At 44.0% G+C, this 25,799-nt stretch overlaps 2 protein-coding genes across 4 annotated transcripts; one reads left to right on the top strand and one right to left on the bottom strand.

Annotated features, from left to right (window-relative positions):
• Nucleotides 1-939: 939 nt before the first annotated feature.
• LOC134190584 (uncharacterized) lies at nt 940-12,177 on the bottom strand. 2 transcript variants are annotated; one of them, XM_062659039.1, is made up of 26 exons: nt 11,867-12,177; nt 10,375-10,411; nt 10,033-10,223; nt 9,833-9,974; nt 9,618-9,774; nt 9,505-9,563; nt 9,065-9,445; nt 8,963-8,999; nt 8,744-8,893; nt 8,018-8,690; nt 7,750-7,964; nt 7,643-7,678; nt 7,514-7,581; nt 7,337-7,445; nt 7,196-7,283; nt 6,177-6,258; nt 6,028-6,111; nt 5,850-5,964; nt 5,711-5,781; nt 5,064-5,148; nt 4,826-4,999; nt 4,655-4,756; nt 2,707-2,804; nt 2,505-2,645; nt 1,351-1,423; nt 940-1,285 (listed from the first exon to the last, which is right to left on the bottom strand). In XM_062659039.1, the coding sequence occupies exons 1-26, from the start codon at nt 11,886-11,888 to the stop codon at nt 1,241-1,243; spliced, it is 3,435 nt and encodes a 1,144-aa protein (XP_062515023.1). In that variant the 5' UTR covers nt 11,889-12,177; the 3' UTR covers nt 940-1,240. The 2 variants fall into 2 exon arrangements, with proteins under 2 accessions (XP_062515023.1, XP_062515022.1); XM_062659038.1 differs by lacking the exon at nt 11,867-12,177 and adding an exon at nt 10,880-11,036.
• Nucleotides 12,178-12,216: 39 nt separating this feature from the next.
• LOC134191477 (dynamin-1-like) lies at nt 12,217-25,381 on the top strand. 2 transcript variants are annotated; one of them, XM_062660096.1, is made up of 21 exons: nt 12,217-12,396; nt 12,466-12,539; nt 12,613-12,762; nt 12,995-13,198; nt 14,820-14,918; nt 14,979-15,139; nt 15,440-15,582; nt 15,642-15,777; nt 16,976-17,043; nt 17,251-17,389; nt 17,726-17,812; nt 17,867-17,937; nt 18,768-18,816; nt 19,483-19,561; nt 19,615-19,765; nt 21,463-21,589; nt 21,646-21,792; nt 24,435-24,491; nt 24,560-24,759; nt 24,815-24,934; nt 25,116-25,381. In XM_062660096.1, the coding sequence occupies exons 1-21, from the start codon at nt 12,233-12,235 to the stop codon at nt 25,144-25,146; spliced, it is 2,457 nt and encodes an 818-aa protein (XP_062516080.1). In that variant the 5' UTR covers nt 12,217-12,232; the 3' UTR covers nt 25,147-25,381. The 2 variants fall into 2 exon arrangements, with proteins under 2 accessions (XP_062516080.1, XP_062516079.1); XM_062660095.1 differs by having other exon boundaries at nt 24,812-24,934.
• The last annotated feature ends 418 nt before the right edge of the window (nt 25,382-25,799 follow it).

Genomic DNA, 25,799 nt, shown 5'->3' with positions numbered 1-25,799 from the left:
CCGAGGAAAGTTGGTTTTGTATTAATTAACTTAAACGAGGTCTAGGTTTAGAGGGTAATGGCTACACTAGTTTCTGGGCGATAAAATTCGGATCAATCAACCAACTCGTCCTTCTGTAGGCTCAGTCAACAGAAAACAACTCTTTTATGAGCGTGAGGGTTTCTTCAACCAGTCAACTGCTTTTCCAGCTGCATCAGCTCGTGAAGAGGACATGCACAGAGGCAGCAAAATGACTACAAACTGCTGTGGCTACAGATTGTCTTGATATCTCTTCAACGGAATACAAGAATTTCGTAATTCCTAGGGTGCATTTCTTTACCTAATCCAGCTAATCCAGATTAGATGGATTAGCTAATCCAACTCATCCAGCTAATCCAGCAGATTAGACGGACTAACTAATCCATCTCATCTGGATTAGCTGGATTATTAGGTAAAAGAAATGAACCCCTAGACTGCATGTACTATTGTATTAAAGTTGTGTTGCTGCTCTATGGCTGTTGATTCTTGGTTGTGTAGCTGTGCAGCTGTTGTTGCTGTAGTGCGACTTCCATTCTACTTAGATGTTCATTGTGCGTATGTAGTGACGTCTAGACGCAGGCGCTTCTTCAAGTACCCGTGTACGTAAAACGAGTAGGTCTACAGCTGACGCCAGAGCGGCCTAGAGAGCCTCCTCACAGAGAAGCACTACAGCTGACGCTGCGGAGTGTGGAGTCACTACGTAAGCATAGCGAACTGGAACGGAGGTTCCACTACAGCCGAGTCCTCAGGGGGGCCCCGGCCAGTCGAGTTTTAGCGCATGTGCTAGCCAGCCGAAATCACACTCATCCGCACCACCAATCCGTCCATCCATTCGACAACTCGGTGTGCGTACACTTATACTCGTAACTGTCCATGTACAGACGTTGTAGCGCATGCGCAATTATCTAGATAAGCAACGAATGACACGTTTCATTCTATATTACTTAAAATACTTTCAGGCCGTAAGTTCAATAAAACTAATAATGGCCAACTCATCGAAACCGTCCGTCCGACGGCGAATTCGCACACTACAAATTCTCTAGACACTACAGACTCGCGGCTACATCCCCATACTTACAGCCCATCGGTTGTACAGCGTACATGCGCATTATGCCTTTCCATTGGTCTGTTGCATCTACCGTATATTCCTTTGCACAAAATACAAGTTCGATAATTTCCCTCTCCTCCCACTCTATTGGCTACAACATCCGGATGGTAGACTTTAAAATTGTCTCGGTTTGAAGAGCAACGACCGCTGATAGATTTGCTGCAAAGAAAGAAGGAAATCGGTTAGTGAATAACGTTGTTGCATGGTGTGTTGGAGTGACTTGCTTCGTCTCCGAGGTAATTCTCGAATTTATTGAAAACTTGAACCACAGTTTCGTCGCGTTCGAACTGATACTCTCTAGCGAGGTAGAGACAAGACGGCATTAGAGATAGACAGTGTGGAAGTACGGTACATATGACAGATAGACAGACAGACAGACACACGACAAATGCTATTTAACAGACAGGCAGACGACAAATGTTATTTAACAGACAGGCAGACAGACACATGACAAATGTTATTCAACAGACAGGCAGGCAGGCAGGCAGACAGACAGACAGACAGACAGACACACGACAAATGTTATTTAATAGACAGGCAGACAGACAGACTCACAACAAATGCTATTTAACAGACAGGCAGACAACAAATGTTATTTAGCAGACAGGCAGACAGACACACGACAAATGTTATTTAACAGACAGGCAGGCAGGCAGGCAGACAGACAGACAGACACACAACAAATGTTATTTAACAGACAGGCAGACAGACAGACAGGCAGACGACAAATGTTATTTAACCAACAGGCAGACAGACAACAAATGTTATTTGACAGACAGACAGACAGACAAACTGCTGTCTACCTGTAGCATTACAAAGATGCATGCTAAATGTCCTCAGTAAAATCAGGAAGAGTAATGTAAATGGAAGACTCAGTCGAACAATTTGGTATTCAGTTACATTTATCGTGACTATTCCAGGCTATTGGTAATAGACCTAAAACCATTGAGTCCAAAAGCCCATACGCTACAAATAAATAAAAATATCTGAATATCACAGACAGACAGAAAACTGTGAAACCGAGGGAAAGGGGGGTCAGCAGCTACTGAGTTACTCAGTATCTAACAAATTAGCCAACCACCACGAGACTTACAGTAGAAGGCTCAAAGAATGAAAAAGATTTCAGAGATTTCTGATTGTGGAAATTCTCCTTAATATTACAGCGGTGCAATGCTAAAGTCATTCTTCATAAGCTAACTCGAGTCTTACCTGGAGCTGGAGAAGTAGATGAGAACATTTACAGTAAAGACTATCAGATGTGAGTAGATTATGTGTTCAATAAAATCAGACACAGACAGACAGACAGACAGAATCTGAGATGTGTAGCCACTTATAAAAAAACAAAAGCTCTGACAAGACAGATACACAACCAACTTACACTTGCTGACACTGTCGAATTTTCTTCAGTACGTTGAACTGTTTCCACCGTTTGGTAAAATTGACAAATTTCTTCTCATTTTTGTCTAAAAAGCTTGGACTACCAAGATGCAAAAACGTAAGGTCCTGTAGAAACATGCCTCTACAAGAAAGAGATCAAACTAATTATATAAACACCAACAATCAGATCATTAGTTTCATACATGTACGGTATACATGGAGACTTTGCTTCCCTTAGAGCCGTTCGGTATGCTTTGAATGACGAAGTGTTGTCAATCAGTGCGTGAGGCTCTTCAAGACCCTTCAAACAGCCAAGCAATCGTCAAAAAGACAGCACATACAGAAACATTGCAGACCAAGCTCGACCACAAACACACACACACACACACACACACACACACACACACACACACACACACACACCTAAATCCTAAATGTCAGAAGCTGCCTTTCAAAGGTCACGCCCCTCAGCTGTTAAGCTGAACCCTGTGCGCTACTCAGGGAACTCTGGGCCTGCGCTAGCAAACTCCTGGAGCCCGGTCAGGCACTCGCAGGAGCACCGACTTGTGAAGCCAACTGTGGTGTGAGCACCCAAAGTCTCACCAGGACCCCAGTGGCTGATGTCACGTCACAGCCGATGGCCACTTAGGACCCCAGTCAATGACCAGGTACTCATTTATACTCCTGAGTCGAGAGAAGCAAATGTGTGTTAGTTTCTTGATTAAGAAAATTATGACATAGTTCGCCATCACTGTGACTTGAACTTGCAGCCCTTCAAGGTCTCGGATGAAACACACCACAAGATGACTCTCTAACCAACTGATCTAACACACACACACACACACACACACACACACACACACACACACACACACACACACACACACACACACACACACACACACACACACACACACACACACACACACACACACACACACACACACACACCAGATATGGAGACAAAAGCCAATCGCACAACGAACAACGCAGTGTTCAAGCTAATCTGTTTATGGTCTATTTCACTGGTCTGACTCTCAAGCAATCATATTTCCTGGCTGGAAGTATGACAGCGGGAGGAGGTCCGGCTGCACTAAACCAGCTGTGGCCACACTCGCCTGAGCAGATGGCCCACATGCACCGTGCACGAGCGAGTAACAAATGCCTAATCACAAACAAGCACCACATATAAACCATATTTCTCCTAATACAACCACATCCTTCCAATAAACACACACATTGTGCATGCACACACCAGTCAAAGCAGCAGAAGCAGTGGAAGCACGGAGACTTTCAACATTTGCTAGTACACTCAAACTCCCCTTATCCGGGCAGCTTGGGACCGGACACTGCCCATAACTCAGAAACGGCCACATCTGGGAACACCCCCACATTTCGCTTCTGCGGGGCAGGCGTCTGCGTTGGTCTAGTCTCAGACATCTTCAGGTAAGTCTTACAAGCTGTAAATAAGAAACTAGCACCTAAGTACGGCTATCTGTCGACAAGAAACTGGACTAGTACTGGACTTTTGATTACACGACCTTTGCCTCAACCTCGTGCACGTGGACCACGCGCAATACACGTGATGCAATTGTGCAATACGGGGGTGCCCGGTAGACGGACGTGCCCGGATAAGGGGAGTTTGAGTGTATGTACCCTTAGTGCTTTCAAGTCATTGCGTTTATAGTTATACAGTCGAACCTCGCTAATCCGAATCCTCGCTAATCTGATTTACTTTTGGCATACCCAAATCCTATTGGGCAGCCTTTATCCGGGTTGCGGTTTCTGCATCTGACTATTTTCAATCTTGACTGCCACATTATTTAGAAGTACATGTAGTCGTTGCAGGGCTGTCCTTTCCCACAAACATGACATATGTGTAGAGATACGTTAACGTGCCAGTGGTCTGGTGTCCGAGAAAAGGTCTGAGCCTCCATACACATTCTTGGTAATCCAAACAACTTCACTAATCCAAACGGGGCTTGCCACGGGACTGTTCGCATTAGCGAGATTTGACTGTACAAGGTTTTGAAAAATAGAAGCCCACCTCCACTAATTTCCCACCTTCTAATACAAGCCCAATCTATGGGCCATTCCAAACAATAGAAGTGGCAAGCTTGTATTACAAGAAATACGATAAATATTTCCTACCTTGACAACTTCATCCGACCAGTCCAATCGGCTGATTGCGGCCGAATCCATCGCAGACAGAATTGCCAAATACGAATTAAAGTTGTTCATCAGTTTCAAGTGCTACACACAAACGAAGCACACACGTCACAACCGTCGGACGTAAACATCAACCACACAAGCAACACTCACTCTCATCACTTTCAGCAGCTTGAGAGCAACCTTTTCTCGTTCCTTCGAGTCCTTGCTCTCAATCAACCGCGTGCGACACCAGCCACTGACGTTATTGAAGTGACCGGTAAATGCAGTCAACGAAGGGTTTCTCTCTTCGTTCTGCTCCTCCGCCCATAACAACATCTCATGGGCCTACAAACACCGACAACACAAATACAGCCACAAACGCAACACACAAACACTCGAGAAGCACTACCTCGATGTTTTGAAAGAACTTCATATCGAGTAACGTCATCTGCTCAGCCAACTGGCGGCTCTTGAATTCGGTTATCTTCCTTGCTCTAACATAAACATATGATTCAAACTTTATAAGCACAATGTACGACGTATTCCCAGGCAACCATACGTTATAGTTGCCCGGTCATTACTATGGTTGCCCATAAACTAAATAAAATAGGCTTTGCTGTGTGTTCCTGAAATCTTGGTCTTATTTGAGACTCCAGAGGCATTCGCTGCCTTTCTTGTGGTGCTCTTGGTCTACTAACTACTTCAGTGACATCACTTGAAGCTGAGTAATCATCGTATGATAAATCACATTCTTTTCCAATTTCAAAGTATTTTCTGCAATGGGTAATTGACGTTTGGAGGTATGTGGCATTTGCTACTATGGAGACAAAATGGCTAACATGGAAACTGGAAGGGTTGGCTTCAAGCGCTGCAGATGAACAGGTGGACCACTAAACAGGTGGACCACGTTACGTGCACGGTTTCAGTTGGGTTAGTCATTGGGTTACCCCCCCAGGGTTGTCCCTGGGCAAGTCTAGTTTGTTATTTCAGTTGCCTGACAACCGATTTGTTGTACACTTGACCACTTCTGACTTTGATCACTACCAAACAAATTACCTTGACGTGGGATCCGGTTTTGTCATCAGGTAGTTCGCAGGCGGATCCTTCAGCTCGTGCAGCGATTTCCACTACGGCAAGAACAAGACACACACATCGAAACGAGCACATCTACAGCCGACTACAAGGTAAGCCTCACTTTCTGCATAAGTTTCAGACGAAGCACGACTGCCAGTTTGAGCTCATCGGAGCACAACAGTCGATACACGACATCTATTAGGCGATCGGTCATCTCTTGATTTAGTTCGCTGCTGCTGCATACGGAATTTATTGTTACCTATGAAAGCCCATTGGCACCACTGCAGTATGTCACCTACCTCAAGTAATCAACGACTCTCATCAATAAGCTGAGAGTATTCGTTGAACCAACTTGGTCACTCTTTGTCAAGTAGAAGTCATGGCTACACGCAAAGATCGAAATGATGTATTGACATCGACTCGTTGTTTAGATTTAGTGAATGAATACCTCTCCAGCAGTTTTTCAAGGACCGTCTCAGATGTTACGAACGTTCGGTAGGTCATAAGAAATGCTTCAAAGTATGGGCCCTCTGTAAAGAAAATGCACTTTCAGTGGAACGAAAGAAGGTAATGGTCTCTTAAATCTAAAGTTACAATTTCAAATGTGTGAAGACAGTCAACCTAGTTAGATTAAATGATCCTGTCAAAGTTGTTACTCAGTTTCTTTATGTTAGTATGACAAACAGAGACACACAAAGAGATACAAAGACAGACAAACAGATAGACAAACAGACACCCCAACAGACAGACAAAACTAACAGACATCCAAACAGACAGACAAACAGACAGACAAACAAACAGATAGACAAACAGGTAGAAAAACAAACAGACAAACACACACACACAAAGAAAAAAAGAGCGCTTGAAATCTTTCTCCATGGTTTTAACATTTCAATTATTAGTAACAAGAAAAGCCACCAGACCGCCAAGAATCTACAAGATGTCACAAAACCAACAAAAACGACAGACAAAGAAAGCACCAGGTCATCAGTTTCAGTACAACCATTTCTGGACAGCTCTACCAACAATGAAATACAACAGCCACGTATCAGTAACAAATTACACTTTTTAGTCACAATAAATTGCTATTAACCAGCATACAGTATAACAAACATTGATACAACAACCACGAGCCTTCAAGCATCTCTCAGTCGTTATCTCACACTTTGTAACAAAAATAAAAATATATAAAGAATGACAATAGGCCAACTGTTGTGGCACTGTAGCCACAAAATATTTAGACAGATGTACTGTACGCATTTGTTAGTTGTGTCTATACTTAGCTGCCAGTGACCCTCCCTCCTTTCTAGAACTTTCACTTTGTCACATTTATGTAAATAGTTTACAGTCAATCTCTGTACAGTCATTATGTGCACCCGTGGCTGTGCCTGCACTTTTGACGGATCTCCATAACAAACACAACACCAACTGACTAATAAAAACCTACACCACCTATTCACATCATACCTGGCCCGGTTTCCTTTGCTGCACATGCACAAGCAATGAGAGCATCTACACTGCCGCCTCGCAACACCCTCGTACCAGACTCGTGCCCCTAAACACAACAAATACAACCTACCCACAATCAAACAAGACACTTTGATTTACCTCGTTAAACAGCAACTCTTTCTCTAACTTATCGAGAGGTGTCACCATCACCGTTCTAGACAATTCGTACTCGGTGGCTGCATCCTCAGAATCACTCGTCTGTACAGAACTGGTCATAGAATCAGACAAAAACAGATGCAATAGCGGGTCATACAAGTAACAGAATGTCCTACTTACGTTACACTGTCAAGCACATTCGGTTCACTACTACATTTACTAGAATCGTTCAACGTGGCATTTTCAGTCTAAAAACATCAATACAAATTTGTGACTGCATGATTCATTAGAGAGTACATGATGGCGTACGTCGCAAGGAACAGACAGAGTCCGACCACGAGAACTCTACGGCAACACAAAGACAAACTTAGTAGTTACAATCAACAAACATCATCCATCACAACAACATAACACACCAAGGTTTTCTTCTTCACTGGCAGAGGTGGAGCCTTGTCCGTGTTTTCAGCGTCAAAGTTTAATTTCAATCCAGGACTGAGATTTAGCGTGTTCCAGTCGACCATACTTGGTTGAGGCCACTCTAACTGATATGACTGGTAGAACTGTAATGGATCGTATTCGTCCTCTGCGTGCTCATTCTGCTGCTGATTAAATATCTCAAAGTATTTCGGTACTAAACAAGAAAAACATGATACACAATGAATGCAAAAGTAACAAATCATTTACCTTGTTGTTTCTTCTTCAATGGAAGAGGAGGCGGCTTCGTTCCGTCAACAAGAAAAAGCTGATCTGGTAGTTTAACTGGTGTTGGAGGGCGTGGTGGTTTGGCGGGACGAACAAGAGCCCCGGTCGATGGTCGAGGCGGTTTAGCAGGAGGAGACATTGTCTCGGTCAAATCCATGCTCGGGGAACGAGCATAACTAACGATTGGACTTCCAGGGAGACTCGTGCGTCGCTGCGGAGTGTTATTGTCATTCAACGTTGAGTCAGAACCAAGACTTACGATACTTGAACTGTCATCTAGAGTTGAAGTGTCCGACACAGATGATATATTCAGTGAGAGGTTGACCGGAGTCGGCTTGGACGACGTCGAATTTCTTTGCCTCGAAGGCTTAGCAGGCGGCTGAGAGCAACCATCTGGCACTGCATTGCTCAGTAAAACAGGTTGGTGACCGGTAACCTGCTGCCGTCTCATTGCAGTGTGGTTATCTGGTAGACAAGCGTGTAGTGCCGTCTGCACACCATTCATACCGCCAAGTACATCGACGGTCGCCTTCATCGGACCGCGTTTAGTCACTCCACGTTCTGCACTTTTCCGAAACGCGGGATTAATCAATTGCATGCCAACGTTGCCGGAATATTTCGCTTGGAGAGGAGCACGTGACTCCATGTCAGCACCCTAGACCAACTGAAGTCATACAAACGATCATACTTCACATGCCATCCACTCACCGAATCATGCCCAGTCAATCCCATTTGCATTCTCGCGCGATCGTCCATATACAAAGGGAGGAAACCCGGTCTATCCACAACAGAAATGTCTCCATCTGTTGGTATGCTGTTTCGTTTCTTAATTGGTAATGGAGGTGGTTTCTCCTCCTCCTGGACACATAAATGAATTGCTTTCATACAAAACCACTAACAGAGATAACATAATAACAACTGTTAAACCTCATTGTCAATCTTCGGTGGATTGGGTGAGCTCCCACTAAGTGGCAAAGCACATTAGAAAAAACTGCCCACAACAAAAGGCATGTCTGCCTAAGCACTTACCTTGAGGTATCAGTAGGTTCATTAAGACTGTCTACCGAGACATCAGACAGCTGGTCTGCACTTGATCCCATGCTTCCACTCTGATAGCTGTGAGCCAGAGGACTTCTGTCCTTTCTCGACATTCTCGGCGAAAGATTAAAGTTTGATTGAATAGAACTAGTGGTGAGTGACTGGTCGGGATTCCTTCTGAGGCGACTAATCTGACCTTCACTCTCACTGGATGTCATTGCATTTCTCTTCGGTTTGGGCGACTCCAGTTCTAAAATGTTTTCTGTGGAGCGAGAGATGGCAGTCCTCCTCGGTAATGATTGTGTTGTAGAAGAAAGAAACATTTCCAGTTTTGCACTAGGAAGAGATCGATGTCGCATTCGAGTGATAGACCTACGTGTATAATACAAGAAATAACACACACATAAATACGTAAGACAGTGATGGCATACTTGTTTGGATCTGCTTCTTCTTGAGCAGAACACAACCTTGAAACACTCGTCACCAAATTCTAAACAAAATACATTGACGTATGTATACCTAACCATCTTCACAAGTTATTAACCTTCACAGTATCAACAAGTGGTTCGATGTGAGTTACAAATGGATCAGCATCAAAACTTCGACGAAACTCACTCAAGTATAGAGAATCAGCCCATCTGACCAATCCAGCCAACTGCTGTAGTAAATCATTACGACTGCTAAAGGCCATTTGTCTGTCGCTAAAGTTCATAATAATTTAAGATCCAAAAACAATTCAATTTGACAATTTTTATCCACCTTTGAAGCTCTTCAGAGTTGATGCCCCTCAGTAGAGTGTTGATCACATCCAGAAAGTTTCTCACAGACACCAAAATCGTGTCCGTCAGATCAGGGACTTTACTATAATCTTTAGAATCATTGCCGAGGTCTTTGAAAAAAACTGAAACAAAAATCTAAAATCAGACTTACTGACTCGTTGACCCCTAGTTCATTCATACCTTGCATGTACTGAAGGTGAACACCCACCGTCTTGCCTTCTGCCTCCAGTTGCTCTTTACTATGCTTTCTAATTGTAACTTGTTTGTCCACATGACCTTGACCAGCACCACCGCCATCTGTTTCTGTGGTGGCATCTCCATGTTTCCTTGTCACAGTAGGTGACGGTAGTTTCCCTGTCAATCGCTTCAACCTACAAGAGCAATAGACATTACACTAATGCCTAAAATAGGACAAATTTAGACAGACATAACGACATGCAAACAGAGAGGAAATAGTACAGACTAAAAGGAAAACATTAAGACAGAGTGAGAAATAATGAGAACACGGAACTCAACACTTACTTCTTCTTCAATGTGCCACTGTTCCTGTATGGCATCCCTATCAACACAAAACCAAACCATAAGACACTGATAAACAAGAGTGTTAGAGTATGAGCACATAATGTCAGCATGTCTAGCAAAGAAAGAGCCAAAGATGGTCATGGCGGACAAGCCCAGCTGTTTATTGGGTTAGTCCCTCACAGCTTCTCACTTACAATCTGGTCTGTACACACATGTAGCTGCACTACACATGTGCAGATGACTCCAATGCCGCCATTGCACAACATGCGCCAGATGACTCCCAACAGACACAATCCCTGGATGTCAAGCCACTCTCAGTCATCCATCAAATACCCTTTCTATAACCACAGCTATCCTAGGCACGTCATCTACGCTCGATACCAAAACAACAGTCAACACTCCTATTTCCCAGCTGCCATTCGAGGCACGTGTAAAGACGTCAGAGCAGCGACATTGTCAGAGACGCTATTACACCCGAATGGTTAACACAGACGACGCTACATACGCTGATTGACGGGATGAGTGTCACACCGATCGCGCAAGAACTCTGCCTCTTCAGCACGGCATAGAATGTGGGCGGACACATCACTACCCGGCATGACAACCACAACTGCACCAGCACCCTCTCCATTCATAGTCTGCTTCATAGCACGCTCCCACCACGAGAGCGCGCAGCCAAATGAGCGAGTGGCGACTAACGAGTTATATCAACAGAAAACTATTCGAGTGTATCGTATCGTGATTGCGCATTTCCGTTTTACGCGGTCACGTGACAGAGAGGAACGCGAAGCGCGCCTATCGGTAGTGTCACTTCCGGCCAGACGAAGGTGGGCGTTACCTCTGGAGATAGGTAAGTGCGCACACCTCGTGCGGTGCCATTACAGGAAGTCTCGTCGAACGAAGAAATCGTTTCCAGCCGTTGCTATATCGTAATTCTCGCATATTCTCGTCTAGAATACGTTAAGGGGGCGTTATACGGGTACCTCATACGGGTACCTAAAATTCACTCATAGTTCTAAATGTATCGAATTTCGGTCATTCGGCCCACGTTTTCGACGAAATTCGTCGAACTCGGACGTCCAGGAAACGAATTTCGCATGAAGCCGTGGAAGCTGGATTAGCATCGGCACACAAAGTAATCACGTCTGTCGGCTCCGACACGCGACCCCATTCATTCATTCCGACCTCGGAAAGATACGCACGTCGAGCGGTCCCCCGTCTATTTCGACCCGATTTGCGCACACGGTCGACGAGCACGGGGCAAGAACGTGCGCCCTTGTTCGTGACGTTATCTCCCGGGAGGCCATATTGCTACAATGTCCTACGTCTCGCTACAGGCAACTTGCTACATACATGTTGCTACAATGTCACAATTGCTACACGCACGTATGTTACCTATACAGCTTGCTACATGTACAACTTGCTACATACATCTTGCTACATTGTCATACAACTTGCAACTACCTACATCCTGTTACCTCTGCTTGCTTACCTTCGTTGCGTTCGACCGGCATGACGAACGAACGTGTGGATTAGCTTAGGCGAACAAGGCGTCGTTTACTCGATTGCGGCCGACGAGTTGAAAGGTCATCACCGTTCTGTTGCGGTTTCTCTGAACGGGCAGCGAGAACTCGCGCGCAGTTCAGTTTCCCATGTCGAAACGGGAAGACCCGTTTGCGCGCTCGATACGACAGTCGGACGATTTTAAAGTAATGTAGCACTCGGAACGAACGGAAAACCTCGACGGTTGCACTACTGGGCGAGTATCAGACAGACACAACACCGTCCATATTAGGAGACGAAAAGGCGTAATGCGCATGCTCAAAATTCCCGGATATACTGACTGCATCCCATCGTCATGTCTGGAAATCGGGGAATGGAGGACTTGATTCCCATCGTCAATCGGTTACAAGACGCTTTCTCTCAATTGGGATTCCGGTCTCCCATCGATTTGCCTCAGATAGCCGTCGTGGGCGGCCAGAGTGCAGGAAAAAGCTCGGTGCTTGAGAACTTTGTCGGAAAGTGAGGCACACAGGATGTCGATTAGTGCCATAAATATGTAATAGTGACCGAATCGATGTTTTGCGGCAGAGATTTCTTGCCTCGAGGATCAGGAATCGTCACCCGCCGTCCTCTGGTGCTTCAACTCAATCACGCTAAGACCGGTGAGACACACAGAGACGGTTGAGACGACTGACTGTGCGCGCCTAAAATTCTTTCCTTTCTGTATGCCGTCAGAGTGGGGCGAGTTTTTGCACTGCAAGGGCAAGAAGTTCACGGACTTCAAGGAGATTCGACAAGAAATCGAAGAGGAAACCGACCGCGTGACGGGCTCCAATAAGGGGATATCTGCAGTGCCGATTAACTTGCGAGTTTACTCGCCTCACGGTGAGAAGATGTGATGAGTAGCGATAGAGCTACTCTTGCACAGTGACCACGCCCACACCGTACACACCCGATGACCACGCCCACACAGTACACACTCGATGGTCACGCCCACACACCTCGTCACATACTCAGTGTGTCACGCATGTCACGTGACTAGATGAGTATTTAGCAACTGTAGCTTGCACAGTTAACCTACACTCACTATGTGTGTATGTGTGTGTGTGTCACGTAGTTTTGAATTTGACGTTGATCGATTTGCCCGGAATGACAAAGATTGCTGTTGGAGATCAGCCACAGGATATCGAGTTTCAGATCAGAGAGATGATCATGCAGTTTATAAAGAAGGATAACTGTCTTATTCTTGCTGTGTCTCCCGCTAATGCTGATCTGGCGACATCAGATGCACTGAAGGTAGCCAAAGAGGTAGATCCACAAGGTAATGTGTGTGTGTGTGTGTGTGTGTGTGTGTGTGTGTGTGTGTGTGTGTGTGTGTGTGTGTGTGTGTGTGTGTGTGCAATAATCTGGACAAATTTATTTCTGCCTGAAACACACGTGTCTTTCACGTGTTTCCCGCGTGACATTGTTCCAACATAAAACCTGAGAACCTACTCTAAAATTGGGACCAGAGAGGACTTTACATCTAATCATTAAATGTGTAAACATGTTGAGTGGTTGTTGCTAATATTGTTGTATGGTAATTAATTAATTATTTGTTTATTAGGCCCCTATTCTCAACACTCGCTCGAATGACAAGCCAAACTGATTTCACCACACACACACACACACACACACACACACACACACACACGTACACACACACACACACACACACACACACACACACACACACACACACACACACACACACACACATTATTCATGTAATGCACATTTGCAATACAACCAGAGCACGTGAGTCATACGTCTCGACTTCTTCCCTGTCCGATTTCTAAAGGATGCTCAACACATGGTATATTGGCGTGGATCCCCAAATTAAACCTTTAGTCTAGTACACAACTACACCACTATAGACTGACGCTGATCTGTTGTGTTCCTTGAATAGCTGTGCCTGCTGACTTCTAGTGTCACATGTACCTAATGGATAACGGTAATGGCCCATCCGTGTCATTTTAGGAGAGCCTGGGTATGAGAACAGAGCTAATAGTGGCCTTACGTACTTGATTGTTAATGTATGACTGAGCCTCAAGGAAGGCATCATTTCATTTATTCCGACTTTCGATGATCTGGACAATTTGGCTTCCACCGAAAAAGTCCCAATAATCGGGGTTACACTGTACTGTAGCAGGGTTCTGCCCACGGTGGTCGGAGGTGGTCGGGCCCGACCACTACTCCACATGTTTCAACCACCACCTTATATTTTAGCTAGTGGTTTGCTTGCTCCAAGCTAATGACCATTAGAAGGTGAGCAGTTTGTTGACAGGTGAGCACTTTGTTCACACTGTGACATGGCAGAAGACCCACTCTGCTATGATATGATCTATGTAATATGATCTATTGGTTAGGGCACTAAGGTGGTGTGAGATCCATTCAACACAGCAGTCTGTATGTGAGGGATGAGCAAGGCAACATCCTAAACGCTTCAAAGTCGTCTTCAAAGATTTTTTGCCAGACAGGAGCACTGGCTGTTCGAAACCTGCAGCTGGTGCATGGACAGCAGACGTCTAACCATGTCGTATTATAAACGTAGTTCCCTGTCTGTTGACAGAAGTTGCCGTTTTCTTAGTCTGCTTTTTCAGATCATGGACCATCAACAGTGCAATACATTTTGTTTGGCACTTTCTGGTTTGTTTGTGACGATACTTGATTGCCTGGGCGTTTGTTCTACTTCTCTCTCTCTCTATCTTAAATATGCCATGCCCCCTTAATGCAGCAAATAGTCGACCACCACTCCGAAATCCTGGGCAGAACACTGCTGTAGCATATTATTCTGTGGACCTTGTTTCATCACACCAGTAGAATAAACGTTGGGTACTGTCACTATCACTATGTAACCTTGAAGTCCATCTAACAGCATTACCAGATATGTATTGTTGCAGGGCTGAGAACTATTGGTGTACTGACTAAGCTCGATCTTATGGACGAAGGCACGGATGCCAGTGCAATTTTAGAAAACAGGGTGTTTCCATTGAGGAGAGGTTTGTGTTGATGGCATGCTGTTGTTGTGTGTTCATGTTTCATGTATGTTCTGTTGTTAGGATATGTTGGAGTTGTGAATCGAAGTCAGAAGGACATCGAAGGGAAGAAAGATATTAGAGCGGCGATGGAAGCTGAGCGACGGTTTTTCTTAGGGCATCCGTCGTATAGACACATGGCTGATAAAATGGGCACTGCTTATCTACAGAGAGTTCTTAATCAGGTGAGTTGTAATTGTGTGTGTGTGTGTGTGTGTGTGTGTGTGTGTGTCTGTGTGTGTCTGTGTGTGTCTGTCTGTCTGTCTGTCTGTCTATCTGTGTGTGTGTGTGTGTCTGTCTGTCTGTCTGTCTGTCTGTCTGTCTGTCTGTCTGTCTGTCTGTCTATCTGTGTGTGTGTCTGTCTGTCTGTGTGTGTGTGTGTGTGTGTGTGTGTGTGTGTGTGTGTGTGTGTGTGTGTGTGTGTGTGTGTGTGTGTGTGTGTGTAGCAATCACAGTCGATTACATTACAATTTGACCTCGTATAGCAACTTACCAATCACATTCGTGACACTCTCCCATCACTACGAAGCAAACTACAAACTCAACTTGTGGCAATGGAGAAAGACGTCGACCAGTTTAAGAACTTCAAAGCCGACGACCCCGCCGTCAAGACAAAAGCCATGATGCAGTTCGTACACACCAAACAGACACCCATCCACATCCTATAGACTCCCTGTGTTATACTAGGATGGTTCAACAATACAACGTTGACTTTAACAAAGAGATTGAAGGAAGTGGAGACTCGATTGATACACAAGAGCTATCAGGAGGTGCCAAAATCAATCGCGTGTTCCACGAGAGATTTCCTTATGAGCTAGTGAAGGTCAGTGCAACAATTGAAGATAAATTAAATTTTCTTTATCGTTTGTGGTAGACCTTAAACGTTCTGTATGTTTGGGGCCAGCAGTTTGTTGCAACTGTGGTTGCTGTAATGTGTGGTGTGAATCTCTAGTAAAGTATGGGAGATGCCCTTGAGGCAGTCAAAGAAACTCAACAAGGGCACCCGAATGTAAATTTTAGTATTTGTCCTGATGTGGTGGGATCTACCTGGGAGGTTTGTGGCATGCACCTGGGAGGTGGGAAGAGTTTAAGTAGAGATGGACAGCTGATAGTCTACATTCCCAATGTGCAGTGTGTGTGTGTGTGTGTGTGGGGTGCTCGCACATGTGTGGGCATTGTGGAAGATAACGGTAGGACATAGGACAATGCCCCACCAAATGTGTTGTTTATCCAATCAAATACTGCACCAGTGTTGAGATGTGTTTGGACAAAACATCCACCTGTACGCATATATATATATATATATATATATATATATATATATATATATATATATATATATATATATAATAGTGTAAACCTAGTCTCTTAGCACGTGATGGCCTTTCCAATGGTGTAACTGTTAATTTCATGAACTTATGTGCCTCCTAGCATGCTTTATCTAGAGAAAACCTCAGCTGCCTTTAACACCATTTCTTCCTTGGAAGTTGGTTATCAAGAATTACATGCAAAATGGCTGCAGTAGGGGAGGTACTTAATTATACATGTAACACCATACAAGAATGTCTTACCTAAGCTCAGTCTGTCCAAGCCAAAACAATTCCCTATTTTCCACACTGGTGGTGGTGGTGGTGGTGACAGATGTGACTCTGCAAGTGCAGTAACCACACATCTGACCAATCCAAACAACATTAAAACATCTGGGTGGCTCATAGATATTGTAATATATTATTGTTATTTGTTGTTGTTGTTGTTGTTGTAACAATATATTTCAATAGACTTGCTCTATACATAATGCAACATATGTGATGCAACATCAGCTACATACTACTGTGTCATTAGGTTCATTACTAGCCAATACAAAACCAGTCTATCTTTGAATTGATTAATTAATTAATTAATGAACTAGGCGCCCCAGCTAGTTTAATGTTTCTTGGTGTTGTTGAGGTGGTTGCTTTCTACAGTCCCTTAGGCACATTAGTTGGAAAACGTAACATTGATCACATATGTGTGTTCGACAGATGGAATTTGATGAACGTGAACTTCGTAAGGAGATCAGTTATGCCATCAAGAATTTACACGGCGTTCGGTCAGTGCTGTGTGTGTGTGTGTGTGTGTGTGTGTGTGTGTGTGTGTGTGTGTGTGTGTGTGTCTGTCTGTCTGTCTGTCTGTCTGTCTGTCTGTGTGTGCATGCGTGTGTGTGTGTGTGTGTGTGTGTGTGTGTGTGTGTGTGTGTGTGTGTGTGTGTGTGTGTGTGTGTAGCTACATCATTGTCCACTAAAGCTTGATTTTCTAGTGTTGGCCTATTCACACCGGACATGGCATTCGAAGTGATCGTGAAGCGTCAGATTAACAAACTGAGAGTTCCCGCTTTGAAATGCGTCGACATGGTGATGACTGAAATCGGAGCCGTCATCAAACGATGCTCAGAGAATGTAACAATACAGCATATCCTTTCAACTACTCTTTATGCTTACGTGTTGGTGTAATAATACTTGCCTGTTTGTCCGTCAATTGAAATGCTTTAGCATGTGCAGCCTGCAGACATGAGATACAGTACTAAGAAAGGCCAGACCATCTCCGCCTACATCCTTCCAGACGGAGATGGTCTGGCTACGCGAGACTAGATAACAACAACCTCGTTCTGACTTGAAAGGTTGTCACTTTGAAACACATGCATACAGTTACTAAGTATCAAGTTCATTGTGACTGTTCTATTTCTGAGTTTGATGTAAGGCATGGCTTTGTATACTAACTTAACTCTCATATAGATGTCTCGGTTCCCTCGTCTTCGCGACGAAACGGAACGGATATTGACAAGCCTTGCTAGAGAGAGAGAACAGAAAGCAAAAGATCATGTAAGTTTTGTTTCGTTTTGGATGAAGACTATATGTGCACTACTTGTGATGTAGGTGACCATACAGGTTGAATTCCAACTGGCCTATATGAATACCAATCACCCTGATTTCATCGGCTTTGCAAAGTAAGATAGTTGCAATGTGTTTATCCCTGGTTGCTAAGTAATCGTGTGCAGTTTGACTGCTGCTCAAAGAGAATGACTCTTGATCATCTGTAATTGATGACGTCAGGCTTGTGTGTGTGTGTGTGTGTGTGTGTGCGCGCGCGCGCGCACGCGAGGGAGAGAGTCTATGAATCATTATACGGGCTTGCAAACAGCTCAAAGAACCAACCGATTACCAAGCCGGACATGAGACTAATATTTTCTAGTCCTTATTGCCGTCATCATCTTTTCTTAACACATGACACGCATGTGCTAGGGTTACAGTTGTGTCTCTGGATGGACAGCCGACCGGCCTGACCAAGGGATAAGAAAAGGCCAATGGAATTCAATGCATGCGCTCATTGTTATAGCATGCCAGTGGATGTGATGATGTATTTGCATTGTTTCAAGAGATATGGAAAGGCTATGGTAGCTACTATCACCAAGTGCTCTTGTTTGGATCAAGACGCTTATCTTCATATTACAACAACCTTGAGTAAGGCACGTACTTGTGCTGCACTGGATTCTCAATAAGGACTGTCTGGTCGCAGTTAAGTGATATAAAGTAGTTTTTCGTGTGCTATGTGAGTAGGAAGACCATGAGATAAGACCACACAGTGTCACTTATCTGGGACCTTGTTATCTCATTAGAGGGTTGGGGATACCAAATTGTAATGACATGTTTACAGTGGGCTTTGTGAGTCTTGACACTCACGTTTGTATTGCAACTCGTTATACCACCATGAAGGGAAGGGTCGAAGCTGCTGGAAACAGTACTGAATAGAGTAACTGCAACGGTTGCTGTTTTGTAGTGCTCAGAGTAAAGGACAACAGAGAAACAAGAAGAATGTCGGCAGTCAGGTGAGTGAGGTTACTCGTTTGTGTGGCAACACAGCCAGATGGACAGACATATGACAGACAAACAGGTCAATGATTAAACAGTGTGCAATGAGGTAGATCTTGTGTCGTGCTCAACCAGATCAGTCTGGTTTGTAAAGTCTATTACAAGTACCGGAAGCAAACCCTGCTTCAGAAGTACTTAGACCATCACGGCTGTCTAGAAAGAAAACATGACTTTACGAAGGATCCGAGTAGATCCCAGAAGCACTGTTTTCTGTAAGTGCTGCAGGTTGTGATGACCTGGAATAATGTCCAGCCACCGTGCAATACCTGCGTGCACTGTTTATTTTATTTTTTATTTTTATTTTTTATTTTTATTTATTGTTTTTATTTTTTATTTTTTATTTTTTATTTTTTATTTTTTTATTTTTTATTTTTATTACACCTTGTTGTTTGGTAATCTTTCACAAACAGTCTGGCTACACAAATTGTACACACTGAGAGATCACCAAGCAAGGTGTACTATACCTTTTTGCACACAGGTTACTGGTACTAATCACCAACCCATCTGTCTGTTTGTCATGTGTTTGTTCATATGTCTGGTTGCCAGTCAATCATTGCACTACACGAACGACGAGAGGCAAGACACTCAATAGCTACACCATGTTTCCTCATTTTCTATTTTAGGTAATCAGAAAGGGCTGGCTGACAACCACAACAATTGGCATGCTGGGACGTGCTAAAGAATACTGGTTTGTCCTAATGGGTAAGTATAATTTCATTAATCTGGTATCCACCTACCACTTGTGTTTCTAACAGCCGACGGTCTATCATGGTTCAAGGACGAACAAGAACACGACCAGAAATATCTCCTCAAGCTCGACGATATAAAACTGAAAGAGAAAGTCGACTCGTCGTTGCTCAGCTTTGGCAAGAAATTTGGTTTTGCTCTATCGAATCCCAACGCCAAGTAAGACAAACCCCAAATTTGTGGTACACCACCTTGTGGCTTGTGCAAGTATCCTGTGTGGTTTAGCAGAATTTCTAGGTATTGTTCTTTGTATAGGTAGGTGCATAAGTGAATTATTCACTTATAAGGTGTATCCCTTTGTAGTTCCTAGAACCACACTGTTAATTTGTTAATGCTAAGGCTATTACTCTGGCATGCTTGAGTGGGGTTGAGCTTTTTGCTTGACTCTTTATTACTTTTCCTGAACACTGGAAATGGAACTGGAAATGGAAGCTGGTCCGGCTGGACCACTTTTTCTAGGGTAAACTTTGCCGGAGGCTGCCTATTTAAGAGTCGTAGGAACCATGCAGTCTTGTCAGTCCGGTTTTGGGGAGAGAGGCATATCTTTCAAAAACTAAACTTCGGACGGTCAACGAGATTTCGAAACTTCTTATTGAAATATAGGTGATTAAATAGCTAATACATTTACAGTTGAAACGGAATAATTATTTAAGAACCCGTAATACAATAGATTATTAGATACCAGCTAGTATGCCGGAAGACTGCTCTCTTGGCACTGTCATTGGACCACGCCTTCTTAGTGTGTGCTATGCCGGACCACTTTTGAAATGCTTCCTACGGGCCTGTAAGGAATAACAATGTAAAAAAACAGATTTGTACGTAACAGGCCTGGTCACACTGCATTTGTGTCCACTGAAATTCTAGGCCCTCGGTCACACTATGCACACACATTTGTAGTTGTCTTCAACTTACTCCCCATTTGATCATCTCATGAGACAAAACTTTACCCTACACCGCAATCAAGCATCTCTCTGCTTCGGTCGACCACAGAAGAAGATACAACAGCAGCAGAAGTGGAAGATTCAGAAGACGTCGGTCATTTTCATAATGATGACATCTGCTATTAGTAAATTGGCAAATGAATTAGTGTAACGTTAGCGGCAGTTTATAGATGAGAGTCAATGCTTACTATTATTGAAATACAACAGGCGTAGACAACGGCAAATGAACAAGAGAAAACCAGAGACGTATAGAGCGCTTTCACACACAGGGTTAACTTGGGTTAAATCGGGTTAACTTTGGGTCAGACTCCAATTACCCCGGTCGTGTGAACGCGAGTTTAGTAAACCCAAGTTAACCTGGGTTAAGACTGGGGTTAAGTGAGGGTTAAGCTAAGCCTGGCTTTGAGTAGGGATATACGGGGTTAAAGTGGGTTAAGCGAAGACACGCTCTAATATATGCAAAAACACGCCCTAGAGTGGATCGCTCTAACGTACAAAATGACTTGTCCTTCTCGTGTTAGGCTATCGGCGTTACTGCTTTCCTATTTACCAGCAGAAACTTCAAGCAATTGATGTATTCGCTCTACTGTAGATCTTTTGCATCTAATTACCCATGTTCTAAGTGTGAACGCAAGTTGGGTGGAGTGGGGTTATCATAACTCTACCCGAGTTATCCTAGCCCGAGTTATCCTAGCCCGAGTTAACCCTGTGTGTGAAAGCACTCATAGTAACCTGCTTCAGACGCTTGTGCAGATGCCCGAACTCGTTTGCTTCTGTGTTTCCGTTTTTGGCAGAAACGTTTAGTGTGACCGCACCGAACGCAGACGCAGTGTGAGCAGGCCCTTAGTGAGTAATAAAAATTTTTTACTAAAATTTGTTTTATGTTTCATGTCATAGTCTTGTATTTGTTCGCAGGTTTCTCTTCAAAGATCACAAACAGCTAGATCTCTCGTGTGACACTCAGGAAGACTGTGACGGATGGAAGGCGGCATTTCTTCGTGCGGGTGTGTATCCCGAAAAAGAGGAAGACGAAGAAGAAGCGGTAAGGTGTTGTTAGGGCACCGATATTCATTACCTTATATGGGCATTGTGTTATAGACATCAGGAGATTTGGGTGCCCTCGATCCTCAATTGGAAAGGCAAGTGGAAACCATTCGAAACTTGGTGGATTCCTACATGGGAATCATCAGCAAGATCGTCTCAGACCAGGTGCCGAAGATAATCATGCATTTGTTGGTCAACCAGGTGAGCCAAGTTTTCAAATCATAATACAAAGGATAAGCCGCACTTTGTTTTCTAACATCGAATACCATCTGCCTTCATATTGCACACGGCCATCATTATCATTGTTCATATTTGATTACTGTTCATGTTTTTCACACGGAAGATGCTAGAATAACAACATCTATATCAGAGAGTCTAAGAACACACTTGTCATAGCCAGATGCTTACCAAACTGTGGAAACTTGAGTCGTATTCCTGGTCTGTTGCATGCGTTGAATTAGCCTCAAAGTTTAAGACCAGAGAGCACGCAAACTCTAGTCTGGACCACAACGCTACTAAATGATTTCGGAAGTACTTATCAAAACGATGCTAAATGGTAGTCCAACAGCATAGAATTGTTTGACCTACATCAACATATCATTTGTAAATGCCATGAGATCTCACAAACAAAGAAGAGAGAAACGTCTGCCGTGTTTGTGGCGATATCTTGGTGGACGGCATGAAACCACGACTCTTTGATTCTTTGGCAGACCGCTAGCTAGTCTAACCGCTCGACTGGCGAGACTACCGCTCTATTAGTTGTCAAAGGTGATGGTCTAGTGACGCTGCTGTGCATGTCCTGTCATCGCAAGCTTGAAAATATCGAAGAACTGGAGCTGAAACTAAAAGTAAGATGTGTGTGTGCACCAGAGTCTTCATCACGGCTCTGGAGTGCACTTAGCCGCCCACGAGGATTTCACACGCGTGCAATCAGCGTTAGTGCACTTAGCAGAACCAATTACTGCTACACCAATCAGAATTTACAACCGACATTCCGGTTGTAAATTCTGATTGGTTTAGAATGCTATTTCTGAAAATCATTTTAGTATCGACTTTGTCCAGACTAGAGTTTGCGCGCTTTGCTCACTCTCTGGTCTGGAAGTTTGAGGCTAGCGTTGTATCTTCATTGTCACTCAGTCATTCTATCTGAGTGTTCATGTTATTTCAATCGTACACATTGTTAGACACGCATCCATATAACTGGGTTTGAATACTGCCTCAGTGCAGCACTATTTGAGCATGGGGCATTATTATTTCATATAGGGTCACACCATGAGGCACAATTTGAGCATGGGGCACTACTCGCAGAAATGCGGCAGTGGACTAGGCTGCTAGGAAAGGTAAAGGTGGCACAACACTTCCCTGTCCTGTGAAGATTTGCACTTGCAATAATCGTAGATGAAGCAAAGATATGTGCTAGCTGTGTCACGTCACTGGTGTTGTCTGAATCGTAAGCCAGTGCTTGTTAGGCACAAGGCTAGTGTGGGTTTTGGTACTGAGCATGTGCAAGGAAAAATTTATGTGTGGAATTTAATTGTACAATGAGATGCGATTGTACAAAATGACACAATTTTTCCCCCACACAATTTTATTTCAGGGTATTTGTGTATGTAATCGAACATAACGTCCACCACTGCACGAGAATATAGTGTGAGCATGTTGAAACTGAATGCCTAGTAAAAAAAAGTCGCTGTATGTCGACACTTTGGCCACGTAGATGGTTGGTAACCCTGAGTGTCAACCATTGCTTGCAGATTTTTTCTAGACCTTTGAACCGAGCACCCGGGGTGTGGCAATTCCAACAGTTACACCTTGAAAGGTCGTACTGCCGGAACTGCTAGAACTACCAATTGAATGCAAGTTGCAACCTATTGTACCGACAGTTCCAATTTTGTAATAAGTATTGGAACACATACAGTTAGACCTCGTAATTCGGACACCCGATAATCCCACACCCTCGCTTTCCCACAAGGTACACTTGAAACCAATTTATGTGGTCACTGTGTTTGTGACCGATAATCCGACTGGTTCCTCGTTCATAGTCAAGCCGACCCAAAAAGTGCCACCCCTCACCATCCCTTACCCTCCGTTCACGCAAGCGAGAGTACGAAAGCGAGCTGTGCCAGCCTAATGGGTGTGTTTTGCTTCCATGCTAGGACTCATTGTGTGCTGAACGTACACGCCTAGTGATGCTACAATATTTATAGACCAAATCCGGAACATTGGTTCAGCTTTCCTGTCATACATTACATTATATTTCATTTCTGGTGCATCCTTTGATTTGGGCTTGAAATCGGTCATCACTCCAAAGACGAATGAGGCAAAAAGTCTTTTACTCATTCCACACCATTCCATACATATTAATCGTGTGTGCAATCGTGCACAAGGCGCAGAGAGACTGAACCCTGGCTCGCATGACAACGTTTGCAGATCCAGGCCAGCATGCACAGCTTGACACAGCTCAGTGTACTCCACCCACGTTCACATTAAATTCTGAAACCGAGTCTGTTATAAATTGATATTAATGACTGTTATATAAGGTTGCAGCTCTGGCATTCTAATCAGTTCTTGTTACATTAGTTACACTTTGATTGTACTGTATAGTAAGTTGTAGTTAGTGTGTGTGTGTGTGTGTGTGTGTGTGTGTGTGTGTGTGTGTGTGTGTGTGTGTGTGTGTGTGTGTGTGTGTGTGTGTGTGTGTGAACTATTAGTCTAACAGAAACCTGCCTGACAAACGTGGTCAGAATAGCGAGGTCTGACTGTATACTTAGTGATTGTGTGTATACAACTGTGGGCTCTACAGTAGACACCACACCACGTCACATGTCCTTCTGTTCATGTAGCTGAAAGAATGTATTCAAACAGAATTGCTGCCAAGGCTCTACTCCGAGTGTAACCAGGTAGAGTCACCCGGCTCTCTTTCCTACCACCTCTTAGTATCTACAGCTAACCGTTTGTCTCTCTCCAGGACGACCTAATGGAGGAGAGCATGGACGCGGCGAAGAAACGTGAAGAGATACTCCGCATGTACCACAGCAGCAAGGAAGCACTGAAAATCATCGGTGAAATCAATACGACAACCGTGTCGACTCCCATCCCACCGCCCGTAGAAGTCGACCAAGACTTCACGGTTCCACAAGCTCCTCAAAGGCCGATGGCTGCCGTCAGGTACGACGACCTCATTTCTGTCTTTTTGTATTCTTCATGTCCTTGTTACCAGCAGACCATCTTCGACTCGACCGGCTCGTCCTAACGTCCCTGGCCGACCTCCTGCAAGGAATCCATCTCCTGCAGGGCCGAGTAGACCGGCTGCTCCTGACAAACCAGTTCCTTCTATTCCAAGGTCAGTCAGTCGTTCGATGGGAAATTTATCTTTGATTACCCGAGGGTAGTGCAGACCGGGCACGTGACATATGGGCATTACGTTAACACGTGACCAAATATATGTCCCGTATGTTTAATATAATAACGCAAAGTCGTGCTGTAGTGCTTCTTCATTCATTTTGTTGTTCTCAACTACCTAGGCGACCTGTTGTGCCACAGCGTCCCACATGATGGTAAGACGTCGGGCCGGAACGCGAGCATCGTGATGATAAGTGACTCTCAGTTGAAACTAGGGAATGTATTTGTGGTGATTATTTGATGGACTATACTAATATATTTTGTGTACTTAATTACACTAGCGTGGAAAGTGTTTGCGCACCAGTATGTAATAAACATCACACAATTTGTTATTGGTATTCGTAACGTTTGTAATTCAAATTGGTAATATACCCAATTGGCTACAATACGATGATACTACAGTGTACTGTAGATGTGCTACTCTACACCACGCGCGCTAGCTGTCACGTGCGTATAGGTTCATGTGGTTTCACACGTGGAGTTGGCTTAGCCTACTAACCCTCCATTGATAGCACTAACGTACGTAGTACAATAGCTGTTTCAATGCGTAGGGTTACGTGACATTTCCATGACGTGAAACTCAAAGCCATTGGCGGAGACTAATGAGCATACGACCGTACCATTAGGTTAATTAATTAATTAATATCACGTTGGCCTTTCAACATAATACAAACGATATCCACCAAATTTCAAAGTTTCGCCACCAAATTTTAAATTCCACGACACCACTCCGGCATGCTTAGCTAGTTAGGCATAACTGACTACAAATGTAATGATGGAGCATACTTGATCATAACACTAAATTG

The sequence above is a fragment of the Corticium candelabrum genome, chromosome 15 (genome assembly GCF_963422355.1).
Source record: "Corticium candelabrum chromosome 15, ooCorCand1.1, whole genome shotgun sequence".
Lineage (NCBI taxonomy): Eukaryota > Metazoa > Porifera > Homoscleromorpha > Homosclerophorida > Plakinidae > Corticium > Corticium candelabrum.
The sequence above is the reverse complement of the archived record's forward strand: the minus strand, read 5'-3'. Positions and strand labels throughout refer to the sequence as shown.

Coding starts and splice junctions, on each gene's coding strand:
- LOC134190584 (XM_062659038.1), bottom strand. CDS start 11,021: ATGAAGCAGACTATGAATGGAGAGGGTGCTGGTGCAGTTGTGGTTGTC. Junction 9,446..9,504: donor GAAGAAGCAGATCCAAACAA/GTATGCCATCAC, acceptor TTATACACGTAG/GTCTATCACTCGAATGCGAC. Junction 5,782..5,849: donor GTCTGAAACTTATGCAGAAA/GTGAGGCTTACC, acceptor TTCTTGCCGTAG/TGGAAATCGCTGCACGAGCT.
- LOC134191477 (XM_062660095.1), top strand. CDS start 12,233: ATGTCTGGAAATCGGGGAATGGAGGACTTGATTCCCATCGTCAATCGG. Junction 12,540..12,612: donor ACTCAATCACGCTAAGACCG/GTGAGACACACA, acceptor GTATGCCGTCAG/AGTGGGGCGAGTTTTTGCAC. Junction 13,199..14,819: donor CAAAGAGGTAGATCCACAAG/GTAATGTGTGTG, acceptor GTATTGTTGCAG/GGCTGAGAACTATTGGTGTA.